Below are 21,120 nucleotides of genomic sequence, written 5' to 3'. Positions count from 1 at the left end.
CATTCTGTGAACCCAATCCTCCCATATCAGTAGGGAAGCACTTCCATTTTCTCCTTGCTGGCTGACTGCATGCTGTGATGGACTACTTGAGGCAGGAGGAAGGCTAACCTGATCTGTATAGTGAAACCCTGCCTCTAAGGGGGTGGGGGCGGGGGATTCCAAGAGTAGGTTTGATATATTGTATCACCATGAAATACATTGCAGTTACTTTTGCTGTCATCTCAGCCCTCCAAATCCTCAGGCAGGCAAATCTCTAGGTTGAGGGTAGCCTGCGCTAGCTACATAGCAAGAGCTTGTTCACACTTATCAGAATTGTATGGCTTATACTGCCATCACAAAGTCGGTGTAGCAACTGAAGAGTTTTCAACCCTTTGTGGAATGCCTCCGTTCAGGTGTGTCAGAAGAATTGGTATGATAGTGTATAAATCTGTCATCATTTGTCACGATGGGACTATTATTTATTTGGTCTGCCCAGTCTAGTCATTAGGTACATGTGACTGTCAGCCCTGGAAATATAGGCAGTATGACTGGGAAACGGAAACGCTCATTGCCTTTAATTTGAGTTAACTGAAAGTGAAACGTAAATACAGACAGGTAGCATGGACGGCTCAAATTGGACAGCCCCACTCTAGGGAGGAAAAGGTAACCAACTATGCAACAGGTGTAATTGCTGCATTCCGGTCCCTTTCCTCCTTTGTTGATGCTTTGTTGACGTAATAGGCTCATGAAAGTAAGGTGTGACCGGTTCATAAGTGCAGTCATTACCACTGGAAGTCAGCACCACCTAATTGGGAGAACCATTTTTAAATAGGTGCTTAGATCAGGAGGAGAGTAACACAACGCGCCAGTCAGGAAGACCAGCCCGCGTCCCTGTGGAAACTGGAGATAAAGTGGGAAATGTTACTCACAGCGCTTACTCAGAGGCGTGGACTTCCTACTCCAAAGGAGGCCAGCAGCAGCATAAGGCTTTGAGGGCAGCATCTGCAAGACTTGTTTTTCCACACATACTGCCAAACTTGCTCTGATTAGACAGGAAGTGAAGACACTTTTCAGCGAGCCCGCCGGCATCTGGATCTCGTCATGGGTCTATCCAGACCTTTCTACCTTTTACCTTTATGTCTGTGGACCAAGGAAGGCTAGGGGCTACTCTCCAATTTAAGGGAAGAACGGGGGGAGTGGGAGTGGGGAGCAACTCTTTTCTAACCCCAAATCTCGTGTATCAGTTTTGACTCTAAATAGTCAACATACTTCTATAATAAACAGTTTGTTTGAATCGCTCGATTCTTGCACAAGGGGGACTCTGTATAAATCTTGTCAGATCAGCCTTGAGGCCACCTGTCTTTCATACGCAGGGGACGGAGAGGGATTTCAAACTGTTTATTGGAGTCGCTGTTCATATGTCAAGGAGGTAACCTGGCCCGCATTGCCCTAAAAGGTCCCGCTTTACTATTTAATCCAAACACCTTTGTATCCTTGGAATCTGGGTCAGCAGCGGAGCTGCGAAATTTGGGGGGTGCCACACTTGTCTGGGCTGGCTGGTCCCGTAGGCCACCTCCGAAGCAAAGCTTCGGGGTTTCCCCAGTCGTTCTCTGGAGGAGAACGCAAGCGTTGCCTGTGAGAAGCCCCGCAATGCTCTTTAAACAGTGTTCCTTCGGACGCGCCGCGCGACCTCCCGGGCATCCTCTCCAACGCGCAGCGCTTCCCCGGGCGCGCGCTCGGCCGGACTTGCTGGCTTCTAAGCGCGCGGCGGAGCGAACCATCGGGCCAGAGAGGCGGGGGTGCAGGCGGGACGCGAGAGCTCGGGAGCCTCCTGCTGCTCCAGGTCCTCCGCCGCCGACCGGAGTCAGAGCGCATGACACTGCCCGCCGCAGGGCCTCGGGCGCGGCGCCGGCGAGCTCTCCCCCGGCGGCGGGGGTGGTAGCGGCCGTTGGAGTTTCCCCGGCGGCCAGCGTGGGCGCAGCTAGGCGCGGGGCGGGCCGGCTGCGCCGCGGGAGGAGGGACAAAGGGGAGGCTCCCCGTGGTGGCGAACGGGGTCCGCCACTGCAGCTTGTAATTCTGAGCCGCGGCGAGCAGGAGGTGCGGGAAGCGCGCGCGAGATGCCGGTGCGGGGAGACCGCGGGTTCCCACTGCGGCGGGAGCTGTCGGGCTGGCAGCGCGTAAGTTTCCTCCGGGGTCGGGAGACGAGCGGTTGCGTGGGAGCTGGTGGATTCCGTGAGGCTCCTCACTATCCACCGGCAACTCTTTGGGCTGTAGTTAGCAAGGGTCCTCCGGGAGGGGAGGATTGGGAGGACGGCGCTGATGGCTCATGGCCTCTTGAAGTCAGTTGGCTTTGAGATGAAATCCCAAGTAGGGGAAAGTGTGGAGTCCAGCGCCCTGGTGTCGGCTCCCAGGACTTTCTGTGCCTGTGGTCACCGACTGGACGCCTGCGTATGTGTGTGTGTGCTCTTTCCAACTTAATGCAGAGGTTCTAAGCCATGTACCGAGAGAAACGGAGGACCCTTTGGTACCCAAATCCTCGCTTTCCTTTTCAGTCAGCTGCCTTTGCGTTACAGCTTGTTTTGCAGTAAGGAATGGAGATGGGGTTTTGGAAGAAGCCCCAGAAGGGAGTGATGAATGGTTTGTATTCTGGTAGTATCTTACCTGTCATCGGTCCCTTTTATTTTATGTCTCCATTTGTTAAGTTTCCGCTTTTACACAGTAGTTTATTTTAAGGTTTAAATAACCAGGGATTTCGACCTCAGGCCTTTTCACATTCTTGAAATGTGAAGAACTTGGGGGGAACCTGCCAGGACTCAGTAATGGAATACGGTCTTCCCCTCGAGTTTAGTTTTAGTTCTAAGGCTGAGTCGCTTTTCTGGCGACTGTCTGACCTGAGTAATAATGGTTGCGGCTTTCCCGAGGTTCCCAGTGAAGAGTCATCCCCTCCCAGAAACTGCCCTGCAGTGCACACTCCCTACCTCCACTCCACTTTGGAATTCCAGCAGAGGCAAAGACGACGCCTCCATAGCTTCCTATGTGGTCTGTGTTTGCTGCGCCCACAACCCTTTACAGAAAACGGGTCCATCCTGGGAAGAAGGTAGTTTGGGCTGACAAATTAGTAAGTAGTAATTGTATTTGTCACAAAGGGCCATTCAGTAATCCTGGATAGGATAAGGATTAGCCAGTTTAATACATGTTCTTGAATAATGCCTCTTCACTGTGGGGCATGCAAAGGTAAGTAAAGGCCGTGTGTTTTGTAAGGAATGGATGGTGTCAACAGTGCCTGTTAGGAGTCTGGGCAGGGTGCTGTTCTTGGGGGGCGATGAGAGAAGAGAGAGTGCTTTAGTCAAGGTAACAGTGGCTTTTGAGGTTTTTGTTCCTGTTTTCCTCTACAGAGCTTCTCGAAAAGATTAAATAAGGGAAGGGGGGGGAGGGGGGGGGGGGGGGAGGGAGAGAGAGAGAGAGAGAGAGAGAGAGAGAGAGAGAGAGAGAGAGAGAGATTGTTTCTGTGGGCGTGGGGTGCTGGGAATTGAACCCAGGTCCTTAAGCATAGGTTTTTGAGCTGTGTCCCAGCTGCAGTTTTTCAGTACCACTGAGCTACCATTTAATGAGCACATACTTAGCGCTGGTCTCTTTGAGGACTTGACTGAGTCCTGCGTGGACTGGATTTCTGCTTGCAGGAGTCTAGTGCACACCAGCACGGTGGACTGATTTAGATGGCTCTGACTTTGGATGATCCCTGGCACGGAGGGAGGAATGTGAAATACAGCCGCACACCCTGCTATTCAGAGACCCAACAAAGGGTGGGATTGTCTTCTCTGCGTCCCTTTGGGGATTCTTTTGGGGGCAGAAAGCACGTGAGCAGACCCTTCCTGATGTCAGTCACTATAGAGAGTGGCTGGAAATGCATTTGCCTCACTACGCACTGGCAAAGAGTGGGCGCTAGGGACACAGTGGTCCTGGGTCCCGAAAGTTTAATGTGGGGATTAAGTGAAAGGTTTTGGGTTGGTAAGGGAGGTGCGGTCTAGAAATAGAGGTAGGAAGGGCCAGAGAGTTGCCAGTGAAAAATGTGAGACGGAGGAAGGGTGGTACAGCTCTCTTTGGAAGGCCTTGTATGGCAGTAACACAACGTTGGAAGGGAGAATCACAGAAACTCCTAATGTACTTATTAATTAATGGTTCTGCTCTCCTAACAGTCCAGCGAGCTGCTTTTGTAGCAAAGGCCACTCCACTCCCAACATGGTAAATGGTCCTATTTTTGAGGTTTGCCTAGGACTAAGACCAGTTTCTCTGTATGGCCCTCAGGGGAGTTCGTTTGTAGTGACTAATGCCTAAACTTGCTTAACCCTTGATCTAGTTCCTTGCACAAGGACAGCAGATCACAGCTAGCCATCTCTCTCCCGTGTGAGTTGGTGAGCACTTCTCGAATGTATGTATCCGAGTGCTTGGGCGATGACAGTGTTCCCACCATTAGTTTTCTTTTCACACAATGTTTTTCCTCCTTTGGATGTCATCTTTTAAGGAGACAGATTCTTGAAAGTAGGTGGTGGTGGTGGGGGTCACTTTAGGTCACTGTACCTCTTTGTGTTCAACAGTAGTGGTTTAAAAAGACATTTTGATTTGATTGGGCTGGCTTGAGATGTGGGTGCCATAGGGCAGCTGTGAAATTGCTCATATTAATCACCCACCTTTCAACATCTCCCAAGATAACTAGCCATTAGGGAATTCTTTGCCTAATCCCTCAAACAAATCCATCAGCTTGACCATATTGAAGATTTATCTCGATTGAGAGCTGTCTCTCAATAAAATGCCTCATTGGTTATATATATCCTAAGCTACAATCAGGGATGCAAAGACGTGTGGCCACGGTGACCTTGATGTCCCAAGATAAAGGTGTTTTTGCTATGGTGCTATCTTGGTATCTACCCCTGGACTTGGGTGGAGGGAAGCCGAATTAGCATGTTAGCTGGGAGTCACTGGGTCCCAAACCCGGAGTCAGGGCCCTAGATTGAGAAGCCCAACTTAATACCAGTTTGATGAATTTAAGCTCATGAACGCCATGAACTCTGTTTTAGACAACTGGCGCTCGAGAGATGGCTCAGAGGTTAAGAGCGCTGATTGTTTTTCCAGAGGTCCTGAGTTCAGTTCCCAGCAACCACTTGTTAATGGGATTGGATGCCCTCTTCTGGTATGTCTGAAGGGAGTGACAGTGTACTCATATACATAAAATAAATAAACAAATCTTCAAAAGAAGAAAGAATAGAGAACCATTTAGTGGCCATTTAGCCAGTACGGCAAGTTTTGCGATGCCCTGGCCGTCATCCCTTTTAGTAGCAGCTTATACACCTGTGACATTCTCTGGAGGAGTTAGCTTTAACCGTTAAGAACTGTCCCAGTATCTGTTATTGTAATGGCCAGTGTTTATTTGGGACGGTTCCTGGGATAGCAGTCAGTCAGGCTTGCAGGATTTTTATGTAATGCTGAACTGTGAGTTGGAAGTCCTCTCTTTCTTTCCACTTGATTTAGACATGGGCTTCTTAGAATTTGGAGACTATACTGATTTCCTAAGGACCGGGAGGTCCTTGTGTGCTTGGGCAGTGGTGTTGCTGATCAGTTGATAGATGTGCTAGACTGTGGCATGTCATGGGCAAGAACCCCAATACTGAGCTGCACCCTCAGGCCTCTGTCCTGGTGTTTGTGTTGTTTTGTTGTTTTTTATGACAGATGCCTATTATCTTGGCTATTATCCCAAGCCTCTCAGAAAAAACACTAAGGACTTTGACACCCCCAGATACTTAGCCATTTGATTTTTTTCCAGAGTTTTTGACTAGTTGTGGGTCATAAAACTTACAGGAAAAATAGTTTTTTAAAATATAATTAATTCTATTTGTATGCTGCTCTGTTTGCATGGATGTCTGACTATCGCTTATGCTTGGTGCCAGAAGTGGGGATTGGATTTCCAGGACTATAGTTACAGATGGATTGAGTAGCCTATATCGGTGCCGGGTCCTCTTTAAGAGCAGCAAGTGCTTTTAATGTTTGAGCCACCTCTTCAGCTCCAGTTTGTTTTGTTTTTCTGGGACAGGGTTTCTTGGTGTAGCCCTGGCTGTCCTGGAACTCCATAGACCAGGCTGGCCTCAAACTCCGAGATCTGCCTGCCTCTGCTTCCAGAGTGCTGGGATTAAAGGCCTGTACCACCTTTAATTAAGCAATTTAATTAATAATTTAATTTAAACAGTGAAACAGCAATAATGAAGTTATCCAGCTTCCATTATCCAGTTATCCATTCGTGGTAGCACATGCCTTTAATCCTACCACTCCTGGAGGCAAAAGTTCGCAGACCTCTGTGAGTTCTAGGCCAGCCTGGGCAACATAATAAGATCCTGGCTCAAAATAAACACAAACAGAAAACCAAAACCACCACCACCACCACCACCACCACCACCACCACCACCACCACCACCACAAAACTAACCCAGGAATTCTCTTCCACAGGGATTAAATTCTATCTTTTTTTATTAGCTACGACGGAACATAATTCTGTTTTTCAGTTCTTACACATTAATATCACGTGAGGAAAGAGAGCAAAGGCGGTCACCAGTCCCGCTTATTTGAAGACTGGGTAGCTTAGGATGAAAATAATTGGAAGTAAGACTGTGTTAAGATTTGTGAACCTATCACGGTAAGTTAGTTGTAGACTGCAAACATTGACCGTGTGAAGGCTATTGCTCTCTGAGTCTTGGGCGTTAACTGTGTAAAACACATGTGACTTTGATCTGGAGAACTCTGAGTGTAACTCCCCACCCCCACCCCACCCCAACCCCCTTACCTTCTTGAGCAGCTCATGCAGAATCATCCTGGGATACCGGGAGTGTTGAACACCATGGCCTCTGTCTTGAGCCTTCGGACACAACAACCCCAACCCCACCCCCACCCCCACCCCCACCCCCATTTCTGCAGTTCTTTTGATTGTGTTTGCCCATGGAGTATCTGTGAGGCTCTTTTAACATCTGGTTGGATTCCCTTCCTTTCTCTGCTTTCTCCAAGTAGGTGTTGCGTCGCCAAACGTTGCCTGGCCAAAGGCTGTTCATTCTTTTGTGATAAAGTGGAGGGGCGGGGAGGAGGTGCTTCGCCTCTTCCGGGGAATATCACTTTGTTTTCAAGTGGGGCCTGAAAAATGCAGGTCACCAACTAGCTGCCCTATTAAGTGGTTTAAACTTCTCAGGGTCTTTCCCAAATGTGTTGTATGGAGGGATTTTTATTTTTAGCTCATGTATTAACTTTACGGCGCTGAGGGTGGAACCTGTTTTTATACGTCTGTTGCGTATATGTATATTGAGCTGTAAATAGGGCTCTCAGAAGGATGCTGTGGGAACTGGAAGGTTTGAGGTAGAAAACAGCTCCTTGCTTTGACTTCCAAAGAACAGTTGAGTGAATCAAACGTTGACGTGAATCAAACGGAAGAGGGGACACTGAATCACAGGCGGTCTCTAGGTGTGTGCCATTTTGAGGTGTCCTAAGCCTTTGGCTAGTGACTTGTATTTAGTCATTCATATCAGCACATGCCATTTGTTGATTGCCACCTGGCAGAGGGTTAAAGTTGGGTCTTTAACGCGATACAGTCTGGCACCGTTCCGTAGTAGGATATATTTTGTAATGTGCTTATTTGAACTTAGAGTAATGTTTTCGCCTGACTAGACTTTGGTGGGCGTAGCTTTTATTTATGTTTCTCCTCCTCCTGTTCTGTGCGGGGAGTAAATATAGTAATGGTGAAAATGTAATCTTGACACATCTCCTTTGTTGTTTCTGGGAGCTGTGGGTGGAACCCAGGGCCTGGAATATGCTAAGTACCTGCTGGGCCAGGTACTTATTAAAGTTAAAATTATTTTATTATATGCCTGCGTTTGTATTGCACAACAGATGAGTACCTGCTGCCTGGGAGGCCAGGGAGGGTGGCAGAGCTTCTGGGTCTGGGCTTCCAGGTCATTGTGAGCAGAGAAGTGCGTGCTGGGAACTAAACCCTGGTCCTCTGCGGGACCAAGCAGTGCTTTTACCTGCTGAGACACCGGTCCAGACAAGTCCATGGTTGTAACAGTTTTCAGACTGTACACCAGTCTAAAAGTCAGTTGCATTTTTGCCATCATAGTAAAGGAAAACTTTGATAGTGTTACAGAAATTTAATTCCTTGAGTTGAAGATAAGGTAAGCCAGGTGCCTAACAACATTTTCTTTTGCTCGGGAGACAAAACACTCTACTCACTCCCAGACCGGGAACCCATGCATGGTACACCCGATTTTTAGTGATAAGGCTACCACCAAAGTCCAGTTTGGTGATCCATTGAGTTTTATTGGGGTTCCCTACAGGAATATGGGTTCAGAGTTACAAATGACCCTTCATTTGGATGAGTACAAATCAGCCCCAGAACAACTACACCACCAGGGTTCACCCCAGCATGGGTGACAGCTCACAAAAGCTGGGAACCTAGACTACCCTGGGCAGCCTGAAGGTTGAAGGGTCTTTTGCTGCTTCAGTTGGCTAAAATGTCTTCCGAGGAGCAATTACTGCCTGAGAGACTTCTTCCCTGCTGGGCTATGCTTACTCACTCAGGCCGGCAAGGAAGCGCCTGGAGAATCTGGTCAGTTTCAGTGGACTTTTGAAGAGCTCACTCCCAACCCTCCCTCCCCTCTCCTTCTCCGTCTGTCTGTCTCTGTCTCTCTGTCTCTCTGTGTCTCTGTCTCTCTCTGTCTCTCTCTTTCTCTCTCTTGTGTGTGTGTGTGTGTGGGGGGGTAGGAACTTCCCTGCAGGATGGAATCTCTAAGTTAACTGTTACACAACACAAGGAGAGAATGCTTTCTAGTAGTATTTGGTCCTTCTAGGGCTTGGAGCTTCAAGGGCCTTTGTTCTCAGGAGAAAGGAAAAATAAATTTGTCAGCCGGCTTCATTGCTTTGATGTCCGACTGTAGCAATTTGTTTACTCTGAGAGCTGATCCTCCCCACATACGGGAGGAAGCCTGGGCTCTAGCTCAGTTTCTTCTTTTTGCCTTACAAGGATAGCAGGCACACCTGAGAACCTGGGTGGGTGGAGTTTCATCCTGGAGCGTCATCCCTGTATCCCCTAGACGTCACCCACCACTCTCACGTCTCAGCGACTAGAAGAATGAGATTACTGAGGGAGTTTCTTAGCAAAGCTAAAGGACTTCCCGGTGAGCTCAGTTTCGGAGGAGCACACTTCCTCCTTAGCCCTCTTCAGTCTGGAGTCAGCTGCTCGGCTGCGTGGGATTGGCTGGTGTACACCTGCCCCTGTTTCCTCCAGCCCTGCATACCTCCAGTCACTTCCTATTAGCTGTGAGCCCTGCCCTTGTGTGAGTCATAGCGGTAGGCACAAGGGCTTTCGGGGCCGGGCATCAAACGTAATTCACTGTGTACTTATCAGATCGACTCATTTGGGGAGGCATGAGCTAGCATGAATCAGACTAGTGGAGAACTTAACCGAGAGAATTCCTTGTATTTATGTCGTGAATGGATGATAGTTGATGAGCGAAGAAGTCTTAACCAAAAAAGTGTAGAATTGCTTTTGGATCTCTCTGTGTGCTGCTGTTGAGGTAGGATGGTGTTTAGCTCAGGTCGGACTTAATTAAAATTGTTACGGTGTTGCAGAACTTCGGGCTATGGCTGGGAAGCAAGGCTATGGCTGGGAAGCAGCAGGGACTGTGGCGTTCATGAACTGATCGCTTTATGTGAGTCGCAGACCTAAGCTCTACTTAGTTCTGATGGCTGATAAAGTCATCTGTGGCCTTAACTTTCTGAGGGCTCTCAGTGCTTGAGTGTAAAAGCCTAGAGAACATTCTAAGGAATTTGGAGCAAGATACTCCAAATTCCTTGCTCTTTCAGCTATATTTGTGTGTGTGTGTGTGTGTGTGTGTGTGTGTGTGTGTGTGTGTGTGTGTGTGTGTAAAATAGATCCATTGGATTCTTTCAGAAAGACATTTAAAAAAATACTGTTTAAAGGCAGAGTGCCTGGTAGTTGCTCAGTTCACAAAGCGATGGAAAGATCCGTTACTAAGTTGCAGCTTGAATAATGTACTAGCCCAGAGCTCGCAGGTTCTCTTCTCTGCTCCTCAAGCCAGTAGCATCTGTCTCCTCCTCCTCCACTCTTCCAGATTTTATTTAAATTTTTTCTGAAATTATTTTTTGTTTCATAGGTATGGTGTTTTGCCTTCTTGTGTGTCTGTGGACTGTGTATGGGTTTGTGCCTGATACTCTCAGAGGGTCTCAGAGGCCAGACAAGAATGTCACATCCATGGGGTTGGGGATTTGGCTCAGTGGTAGAGCGCTTGCCTAGGAAGCACAAGGCCCTGGGTTCGGGTCCCCAGCTCCGGGAAAAAAAAAAAAAAAAAAAAAAAAGAATGATGAAATCTAATGGTTATTTTGTTGTTGGTTTTTTGTTTGTTTTTGTTTTTAAAGCAAGGCAAAGGGAATTGGGGGAGAAGGGCAAAATCTGGTAGAGCCATGTCCACCACTCTCGTGGTCACTAGAGTCCCTTCAGTTGTGAGCTGCGGTGTGGGTTTGAACCCAGGTCTCTAAGAGCAGCAAGTGCTGAGTAGTCTTTCCAACCCTTATATTTTAAAAAATAAGTTTAAAATGGTTTATTTTTAATGAGTACATGTACACACACGTGTCCCTGGAAGCCAGAAGAAGGTGACAGAGTCCCTGGAGCTGGAGTTAACAGGCAGTTGTGATCCCACGTGATGGAGTGCTGGGAACTGAACTCAGGTCGTGCAGAGGAAGAGGAAGCACTCGGAGTTCTAAGCAGTTGTGAGCTGCCTGCTGTGGGTCCTGGGAACTGAACTCTGTCCTCTAACAAGCAGTCAGCATTCCTTCCTGCTGAGCCACCTCTCCAGCCGCACTCCAGCCATTTCCTAGGGCTTCTTGAGAATCCCTTTTCATTCTTTTCTCCACCCTTTCCAGGCAAAGCTGCGAGCAGGGAGCCTCCCACACACCTTTGTCTTTTGCACCGGCTTTTCCCCTAGGGTGAATGAACTTTTACTGGGATGAGCACAGAAGGGGCTTCTGACTGCACTTGGGAGCCTTTTCTGGTCCCCTTCCAGTCAAGCCAGAAACCAGACTTCTGATTGATGGCGGGGAGAGGAACTTCCTCATTCACGTTCCTGTGAAAGGACTTGCTCTCTGTAGCTGCAGCTAGAGTCCAGCACTTCTGAGCATGGCCTCAGGAGAAGCACTTTCCCAGCCTCAGGCTGCTCTGGTTAGTGTCTGGGTGAGTTTTAAGAGGGGAGAGAGATCTGTGGCATCTTAGACACTCCCTGAAATTTCCCAGGTATGAAACTGAAAACGTTTGTTTCTTTCCTCCTAATGTTATTGTTACCAGGACAGACTGGCAGCCGAGGCTCTTGGAAAGTAAGAGGCCCCAGGTGGTCCGGAGTTGCTTCTGGCCTGTATCGGGATTTATCTTCTTTCCTTTCTGGGCTGCTGGGAAAAACTCAGGGCCCTGTTCCTGTTAGGCCAGTTTTCTTCCTCGGAGCTACACCCCCAGCCCTAAGCAAAGCTAGTTTGTTTTTTTCTTTGTCTTCCTGTGTAGCCCTGGCTGTTCTGGAACTCACTCCATAGACCTTGAACTCAAGAGAATCGCCTGCCTCTGCCTCCAGAATACTGGAATTAAAGGCAATCTAGCCTAAATGAAGATTTTAATCTAAGGGCTGGGAGGAATACTAGTTGGGTGCACTGCTCAACCAGATGCAGATGACTCTAGAAGGGAGTGGTTGGAAAGGGGAGGAAAAGTTTTCTTAAGAACTGGAGTTTGAAACAGTTTGTCTGGAGTGTTTCAATACAGAAAGACTTTACCAAAGAAACAGAAGAATCCAGGAAAGGTCTGTCCTCTATAGTCTACATAGTCATTATCAAGCATTTTCTATATTGTCATGTTTATGGTGTTTTTTTTTTTTTTTTTTTAAGGATTCTTTTTTTTTTTTTTTTTTTTCGGAGCTGGGGACCGAACCCAGGGCCTTGTGCTTCCTAGGCAAGTGCTCTACCACTGAGCTAAATCCCCAGCCCCGTTTATGGTGTTTCTTGAAGTATACTTTATATATGGGTTTCTGTTTAAATTTCTAATAAAAGGTTTAATTTTTTTTTGTATTTAGTGCCAAAAGTGAAGGTATTTTATTGTGGTAAAATATAACGTTAAATTTAATATTTTAAGTATACGATTCAGTTAGTATTTGTTCTGTGCCTTCTAGTCACAGGCATCCAGGAAGTCAGTGGTGTGGTTACCATTTGGGTAGAAAGATGGACGTTTTTAACATCATCGAACTGGCTCTACCAAGAGAGCCTTGTTTGATTCCCCTCCCCAGGGACTGGTTTTGTTGGACATGAGGAAGTCAGTATGTCTTCCTTCTTTGCAGGGAGTCTCTGTGACATCTGTCTGTGTCGCTGTGTGAAACTCGCTAGTTCTCGTGTTGCTCAGTAACATTCTGTGTGTGCCCATGTGCACTTTCCACCTCATCCCACGTGTGCTTATTCACCACTATTCTATGCATATGTACATGCAGCGCCACTCCATGTGTATGCACTCATCATCCATGTATGTACATGCATTGTCATTCCATGTGTGTGCATGGTCGGTGTCATTCCATGTGTGTGCATAGTATCATTCATTCCATGTGCATGCACATTCAGCATTTATTCTTTTGATGAATTTTTTTATAAAGTTGCTATTATGAATAAAGCCTTTAAAAAAATTCCTGCACATTATATTGGGCACATATACATATTTTTCTTGTGTGAATTCCAAGTATTAGAATTCTTGTGAACTATGGATGATTAAGTGTCAATCTGTAAGTCTGATGGCACGTAGACCTGACCATGAATTATTTTATCTTCTGCGTCTTTCTCTGATCTTAAGCAGGTTACTATTTTATTGTGTCCAGTCTTTGCATCTATAAACCAAGCATTGCACACAGAACCTGTAGGTCAGGGTTTAGTCAGGAATTTTTTTTTTTGTGATTTGTAGGTGAAAGAAACTTAATGCAAAATATTGGCAGTCTCCCAAATAATCAAAGGCTGCTGGTGTAAAAACCAAGGTCTCATCACCAGCATTCAGATTTGCCCCACAGACTCTGAGGTTGTGCAAGGCTCCTGAGAACCCATCACATCACTTCCTCAGCCTTACGGTTCTGAGGCTGGTGAGGGGAAGGGAGGTGGGGAATCAACTTGCTGTTGCTGGTGAAGGAAAGAGGAACCCTGAAGGCTTCTGCCATCTTTCATGCTTTCCGATCCTCCATGTGCACTTCCCTTGCCCAAGGTTCCTCAGCCAGAGATTTGGAGGTGTCTGGCCTCTGGTAAAAGAGCTTTCTGTGCCAGAAAGGTCTGGGTGGCTCTTGGGATTGCTCTGAGGTACTCAGTCAGTAGTCAGTGGAAGCAGCTGTCATTTCTTATTTCCTTCATCATTTCGGGGGAGCACTCGACTTTCTGTTTGCATACTCCCATGTCTGTCCTTTGATTTTCTAGTCAGTCACCTGATACAGTCCAGGCGACTTGTAACAGCGACCTTCTCCATAAGGCATCCTACCTTTGGAAGGGCCTAGATCCTACAGTTTAGTTCTGTTTCCTGCCTCTTAACACAGAATTGCTTGCCTAGGCTGGTCTCAGATTCTGTGTTTGGGACTATAGGCACATGCCACCATTTCTGACTCTGGTTACTTTGCTGTCGGAAGAGTAAGCTTGAAAAGTCACACCCTAAGGCCTGAGGGTGTCGCTTAGTGGTGGAGCACTTGCCTAGCATGTACTAGGCATGTGCTAGGCATGTGCTAGGCATGTACTCATCCCTGGATTTGTCCCCAGAACTGGAAGAAAAAAGAAACAGATGGCTGTGGTATCAATCTTGTAATATCAGCACTTGGCAAAGCTAAGACAGGCCTAGCCTGGGCTACCTACCAATTTTAGGTTATCTAGAGAGACTAAAAACATAATGATTTTTCAAGCTTACAAGTTAATGAAGAAATAGAAGATGGCTTAATCCTATTAACTTAGTTCTTTGATGAGTAACTTAAGAGCGTGAGTACACTGTCTTAGACGTCCTTCTCATCTGATAGTGTAAGTGAAAGGAGCGTATAAACCCGATCTTTGTCGTGGGCTCCAGCCATCTTTAACTTCTTTGGAATTTCATCAAATGAAATGGAAAGAGGTTATATTTATCCCAGTTTGTGCTTCAAGTTTCATGCTGCCCGAATAGTCCATCAAAACCGTGGGCAGTAGTGACCTCAGTCATTTGAGTTTGTTTTATAAAATGAAAATTTTATAAAATGTAAGCTTTAAAATCTTTAATCCCTTTGATGATGCCCTCTTTCACCTCTGGAGAAAACTTGACTTGTTTCTTTTTTCCTCCTAACTTGGGAATATTGGCGAATTTTTCTCCCCCATTCAAATTATCTTCTCTACCTCTCCAGCTTACTCTACCCTGCCTGTCTATTACCGCTTACTGCTAGTCATTAGCTGGAAACAGTGGTCATGGGATTCACCAAATGCCATTTGAGGCTCCTGGCCACGGTACTGCTTCTTCGAGAAACTGGAAGTGCTACACGCTGGAGAGTAGACGTGCACAGTAGCAAGCACATTGAGAAGCACAAGGACCCGTGACTTTCCTCCAGCCCTGGATTAGACTTGGAGTCAGCCAGAGCTCACAATAGATGTGCAAACAGTTTACAGTGCCTCAGACAATGAACAAAGGGTCTCACTGTGTGGACGGTAGAAAAGGGAGTTGGAGGGAAGCTTCTGGGTAGTGACCTAATTCACTCCCTCCGCACCCCTCCCTGTGCTGGGGAGCTTGTGTGTGTGTGTGTGTGTGTGTGTGTGTGTGTGTGTGTGTGTGTGTGTGGTTTTTATGTGTGCGTGCGTGCACGTGTGTCCTTTATGTTTTGCTGGGGATGAGACTCAAGGCCTCATGTATACTAAGGAAGCATTCTACTATTGCATTACATCTCTAGCTCTCTGCACATACACATTAATGTGTATTCATTCATTCATTCATTCATTCATTCATTCATTCATTCATTCTCTCTGTTGATCTAGATATCTATAAACATTTAGGCTTAGTGTTATAACTTGAGAGGGATCTGACCTGTTGCTTTGTATAATACCATATTTATTTTTTTATCTTATTTATTTTAAGTCAAGTTCTGGAGTTGACTGGTATTCGATGCACAGAAGTCAGGAACTTGAGAAGGCAGCGGAGATCCTCCTCTTCAGTTCCCTGCAACTTACTCTCCGCTGGGAACGAGGCATCAGCTGTTCAAAGGAAAAAAATTCTCCCTGGGCTTTTCTGCTGAAAAAGATGGTCAAACAGAACTGGGTTAAAAATAAATTGAGCTTGGGCATTGCCAAGTTTCTAAGTGTCGTGTTTGTGATTGAAAACACAGGAGGTCATGCTTGTGTTCCACACTCTTGGCAGAGAGGACTCACTGTCATCTGGGTAGCACCAGCAAGTCTCTGTGGCCTCCGAATAGGAACGGACAAAAGAACATCCATCTTGTGTGGGTTCAGACCCTCACCAAAAAGAACTCAGGGGCCAGAGAGATGGACCGGAGAGAGGGCTTGTTAATTAAGAGCATTAGCTATGAGGGTCTCTCCCAGCTCTAAACCACCACTGCACTGTCTCCTGCATCATCTGGAGTGTCGTTTGAAGAATAAATGTCAGGGCTGGGACAGTTGGATCGTGTCCTCGCAGTGAACTGTCCTGAGGAAACAGCAGTAGCATATCCTTCCCGACAGCTCCCAGACGTACGCTTTTGGCTTCGTACTTAGGATAGCGATTTATGGATTGACGTGTCATACACTAGGAAGCTGTCATCCCTGTCTGTCCCTGGGTCTCGAGTGTTCCCACCTGGCTATCATTCACAGTGGAAACAGCAGAAGCCCTTTAATCGGGGAGAAGTTGATTAGAACTTGCTCTTTGAAATGGTGGATTAAAAAAAAAGTCCTCAAAAGTAGAAACCCAAGTATCCTTTGAAATGTGTGTGTATATAATCAGAAGACCAGAGTTTTTAGATTGTATTTTATGTGTACATATGTGTACCTGAGTATATGTATATATACCAACATGTGTCCAGAAGTCTGTGGAAGTCAGGAGAGGGTGTTGGCTCCCCTGGAACTGAGGATCCAGGTGACTGGGCAGTCATGGGGGTGCTGAGAACTGAACCTAAGTCCTTTGTAAGCGCAGCCAGTGCTCTTAACGAATGAGCCATCTCTCCAGCCCATCCTTCTAATCCTAGTGCTGTTCTAAATGAGGGTCTGAACCACCAGATCTACGTAATTGTATCGGAGGAGGCTTGCGTCTGTATTAGGAGGGATTGTTTAGGGAAGCAGGAAGATCTGCATCTTTGCAGTCCTAGGGCAGACATACCATAGCTGCTGCCCTGGAAATGAAGGAACATGAAAGGAAGAGGAAGCAGAACCTGGATCCTAAGGACCGGGACTTCTCACCCTCCTCCCGCTTCCTCCCTGCTCTCCTGCCTCAACTGCCCTTCTCTCTTTTAGACTGACATGTGGCATACACATGTTTTTTTTTTTGTTTTTTTTTTCTTTTTCTTTGTTCTTTTTTTTCGGAGCTGGGGACCGAACCCAGGGCCTTGTGCTTCCTAGGTAAGCGCTCTACCACTGAGCTAAATCCCCAGCCCCATACACATGTTTATGTATAGAAATATAACATGCATACACATGTGTATGTATACATGCTTATAGCCTGGATGCAGGTCAAACCCTCTCCCCCATCTCCCCCTCCTCCATCCCCCCACCACTTCCTGAGAAGCACCTTGAAGAAGGCATCTCAGGAGTGACAAGTGTATGCTCCCCCGTGAATCTAGCGAACGGCTCCGAGTCCCTGTCCTGGTTTTCACAGATGCTGCAGTGTTCACTGGGCACAGGTTCATTTCAGCTCAGCTTCCAAGCCTTGGACAGAAGTCTGCCTACCTGAGATGCCTCTTCAGATACCCACAGGGCAGGGCGAGGGGCTGTGCCTGCCTAGGGCTCTCACTTTGCTTTCGGTTGTGTGTTTTGGCTGCTGAAACCGGGGCAGGAGGTCTCAGGACTTAGTAATGGCAGGCCCTGGGTTTAGCGCTCACTGATCTCTCCGGGACAGTTGGGAAGGACGGGGTGTATTCATATTGTAAGCTTGGGCTCAGAAACAGTGAACACTTGCTGGCTGTGTGTTCCGGGGAAGGCATGTGAGCCCAGGTCCATTTGAAACCTGCAGGTAATCTTGATTCCACCAGCTTCCGTGTCTTACCCTCAGGCTGGAAGGAAGTAGGGGAGAAGCTCTTCTCACATTGAGCCTTCAGCCCAGGGTACCTGGGAATGCAGCCTATAAATTGTAAACCTAACAGAGACTCCCTCCCTCATCTCAATAGCTCAGGAGGGCCCTAAACTTTGTAGCTGAGGATGCCCTGGAACTTCCCGTGTGCTAGGCTGTCAGGTGCGGACCACACACCAGGTTTATGTGTCCTGGGAATGGAACCTAGGGCTTCGTGCACACTTTGCAAGTAATGTAACCCACCGAGCATGGCCCCAGCCCACAAGATCTGTTTTGATTTACTACTGTTATTATTTGGTGACTCAGTTGTGCAATATTCAGATATGCATTTTGAATTTGAATTTGAATATCAACATTCAGATATGCCTTTTGTTAATGACAGTGCCGTGTCTCAGGGTCAAAAGGTTGTGTGTTCTCTGTTGATCTCTAGATGTGTAAGCGTTGCTGCTGAAAGTGTATAGGAATACTTTTTACCACCGGGCAATCATCTGTAAAAATTCTATATTAATATTCTTTTTTGCTTTGTTTTGTTTGTTTGTTGTTTGTTTTTTGAAACAGGGTTTCTTTGTGTAGCTCTGGCTGTCTTGGAACTTTCTGTAGACCAAGCTGGCCTTGAATTCACAGATTCACCTGCCTCTGCCTTCTAAGCGGTGGGATTAAAGGCATGGGTCACCACAGCCTGGCTAGTAGATCAATATTGTTGTTTTAAAGATTTATTTATTTTATGATTATGAATGCTCTATTTGCATGCCTGAAAAGGGCATCAGATCCCATTACAGATGGTTGTGAGCCACCATGTGGTTGCTGGGAATTGAACTCGACCTCTGGAAGAGGAACCAGTGCTCTTAACCACTGAGCCATCATCTCTCTGGCTTGATACAATATTTTTAAGAGATGTTTTCTTCCAGAGACTCTATGTCTCCATTACTTTATGAGGTCCCAGAGACTCAGAGAGGAGTAAGACACAGCCTAGAGGAGGTAGGTTACATGGACACCTGACTACAACCACACCTTTATTAGAGAAATATTGTCAGCCCGGTGTGCTTCCTTCAAGTCCTCATGGCCTCTGGTAAAACTAACTGTTACCCCTTAACACAGTTTGAAAAGTATTGTTGACATCAAGGTATCTTGTGGCTATAAAATGTGGATTGAGAAGTAGAAAAAATAACTTACGTGTGCTGGGAAACTTGCATGTGGAGGGTCCCGATTCTGTAAGTTGTACTGGGGTCAGAGTACAGCTCATAAAACGTCATATGCTTCCAGGGGGCTTATGTCTACAGCAGAACTGCTGACAGCATGTGTGTTGGTGTAGTGGGAAGTGTTTGAGACGTGGTCTCACAATGTAGCCCTGGGTGGCCTGGAACTCGCTATATAGACCAGGCTGGCCTCGAACTCACAGATCTACCTGCCTCTGCCTCCTGAGTGCTGGAATTAAAGGTGCATGGTCTTACCGGGGCACCTGGCTACAGTGGGAATTTTGACTAGGGATAAGGGTTAGTGAATTTTGAAGCCAGACCATCGTGGTGACAGAGCAGATACAGAACACCAGTTGCTGCCCTAGGGTCCAGGAAGGAGGCCAATGAAACCTGGGCCAGCCAATCCAGGGGCTAGGAGGAGGTAGGAAAACTTTCCTTTGGAGCTTAGTTGAGGCTGTTTCTCTTCCTCATTTTCTCACAGTACAGTTTTCCAGAGTTAATGCGTTCGTTGTGTTTGCATGGGCAACTTATACAGTTGTTGCAACTATTTAAAATGTTGCTTCTCAGTTCTAAGCTCTGCTGTGACCACTAGTGGACATACAGTTATACCTGGATTCTTGGGTGGACGTCACTGAGGACAGAGGCAGCAGCTAGAGTGTACGCTTCCTCTTTACATGTGTCCTCTAAGACTTTGGGTTGTGAATGCCACTTTAGTGTCTTGATCTGAGGGAATGACAGTCATGCTCTGGCTTGGGATCAAGAAACACAGATTTGGTGAGAGGGGTCAGAGGGTAAAGTGTTGCCTTGCCGTGTAAGCTCAGTGACCCAAGCTTCATCTCCAGGGCCCGTGTAAAGGTGAAAGGGAGAACCAACCCCAGGAAGTTGTCCTTTGACCTTGTGTCTGTTTGAGCACGCACATGTGCACATACACGTCACACATAAGTTTAAAGTTTTTTTGTTTTTTTTTTTGATTCTTTTCTTCGGAGCTGGGGACCGAACCCAGGGCCTTGCGCTTCCTAGGCAAGCGCTCTACCACTGAGCTAAATCCCCAACCCCAAGTTTAAAGTTTTTTTTAAAGGACCTGATTCATTAATTAATTTTTACTTTTCTGTGCCCAGTGTGTTTCTTCCACATAGCAAAGTGCTTTGCTGAACCCACGTGTGATGACTATTCTTGACAGGAGTTAATGATCTACCCGGAAGATTATGTAAAGCAAGATTTTGCTCTCGGCTAGCCTTCCTTTGCAGTATGTGTTTGGAAGCTGTAAACAGTTTGGATTTTAGTTTTTTTTTTTTTTTGGTTCTTTTTTTTTTGAGCTGGGGACCGAACCCAGGGCCTTGCGCTTCCTAGGCAAGCGCTCTACCACTGAGCTAAATCCCCAACCCCTGGATTTTAGTTTAAGGGCAAGACAACCCGGAATTTGCATTGCTACCCAAACCGGGGGAGTTCACCTCATTTTGGTGGATTATCTACACACTGAGAATTCACCCCGTGATAATTAAACAAATACATAACAGATAAAACCGTTGACAACAGGATTATCACTTAACGGCTGCACCGTAAGGACAGACGAGCTCTTTGAGGGTGTAAGTTTGAAAGAAAGCCCTGTAGAGAAGGCCCTGTGGTCCTCTTGTCGGTGGGCACTGTATCTTGGAAAGTGATAACTTGTGCATCCATCATCCCGGCTTCTTACTGAGTTGTGCAATAGATGTCCGTCAGGAACTACCAAACCATAGTCTGCCACTTGCCCTTCTTGTTTTCTTGTCCTCTTAGTAAGGAACAGTCTCAAATTTTTTTTAAATTAAGTTTTATTTTTATTTTAATTTTCAAAAATGTGTGTGCGCATGCGTGTACGCTGGTGCGCGCACCACAGCGTGCTCCTGGACGTCAGTCTCCGCCTTCCACCTTGCTGGAGATAGAGTCTGTTTATTGCTTCGCAGGCCAGGTTATTGCAGGCATCAAGTTAGCTGCCCCACGAGCGTCTGGGGATTCTCATGTCTCTGCCCCCACCCCGAGCTCTGGGATTCTAAGCGCATGCTAGCACATCTGACTTTAGGAGATCCAAACCTCCATCCTAAATGGGTGCTTTCACCCATTGAGCCACTTGGCCTTCATTAAAGGGTTAAATTTGGGGGTTGGGCATTTAGCTCAGTGGTAGAGCGCTTGCCTAGCTAGTGCAAGGCCCTGGGTTCCGTCCCCAGCTGGGCGGGGGTGGGGGATGGAGGTGGGGGAAAGGGTTAAATTTGAACCGGTCACGTCTGAAACGGCCCTGTTTGTACCTGCAGTGGCTTACACTCTTGCGTGTTTGGCTTTCTGCGGTTTCAATTTTAAGTCCAGTGTCTGAAAGTAAGTAATGGAAAGTTCAAGAAACAAACAAGTTTTGAGTGATCTTTATTACATTATACTGTTTTGATTATTATATATTTTTTTAAAATGGCTTGATCTGGGGTTGGGGATTTAGCTCAGTGGTAGAGTGCTTGCCTAGCAAATGCAAGGCCCTGGGTTCGGTCCTCAGCTCTGAAAAAAAGAAAAAAAAAATGGCTCGATCTGATTACTCGTAGTTGCAGTCTTTTACTGTTACTCAATATAGAAATTACATTTTATCACGTACACGCACTATGCATCCAG

At 46.7% G+C, this 21,120-nt stretch overlaps 1 protein-coding gene across 2 annotated transcripts in view; it reads left to right on the top strand.

Moving 5' to 3' along the window:
* The first annotated feature begins 2,040 nt into the window (after nt 1–2,040).
* Nucleotides 2,041–21,120, top strand: part of Tjp2 (tight junction protein 2) — a 78,100-nt gene continuing 59,020 nt past the window's right edge. Inside the window, exon 1 of one of the 2 annotated variants that reach the window (XM_032891735.1) lies at nt 2,041–2,156. In XM_032891735.1, the coding sequence (XP_032747626.1) occupies nt 2,097–2,156 (60 nt within the window). In that variant the 5' untranslated portion in view covers nt 2,041–2,096. The remainder of the gene's footprint in view (nt 2,157–21,120) is intronic. The other variant, XM_032891733.1, reaches the window with a different exon arrangement.

The sequence above is a fragment of the Rattus rattus genome, chromosome 2, assembly GCF_011064425.1.
Source record: "Rattus rattus isolate New Zealand chromosome 2, Rrattus_CSIRO_v1, whole genome shotgun sequence".
In the NCBI taxonomy this organism is placed as follows: Eukaryota; Metazoa; Chordata; class Mammalia; order Rodentia; family Muridae; genus Rattus; species Rattus rattus.
This window is presented reverse-complemented; position numbering and strand designations above follow the sequence as displayed.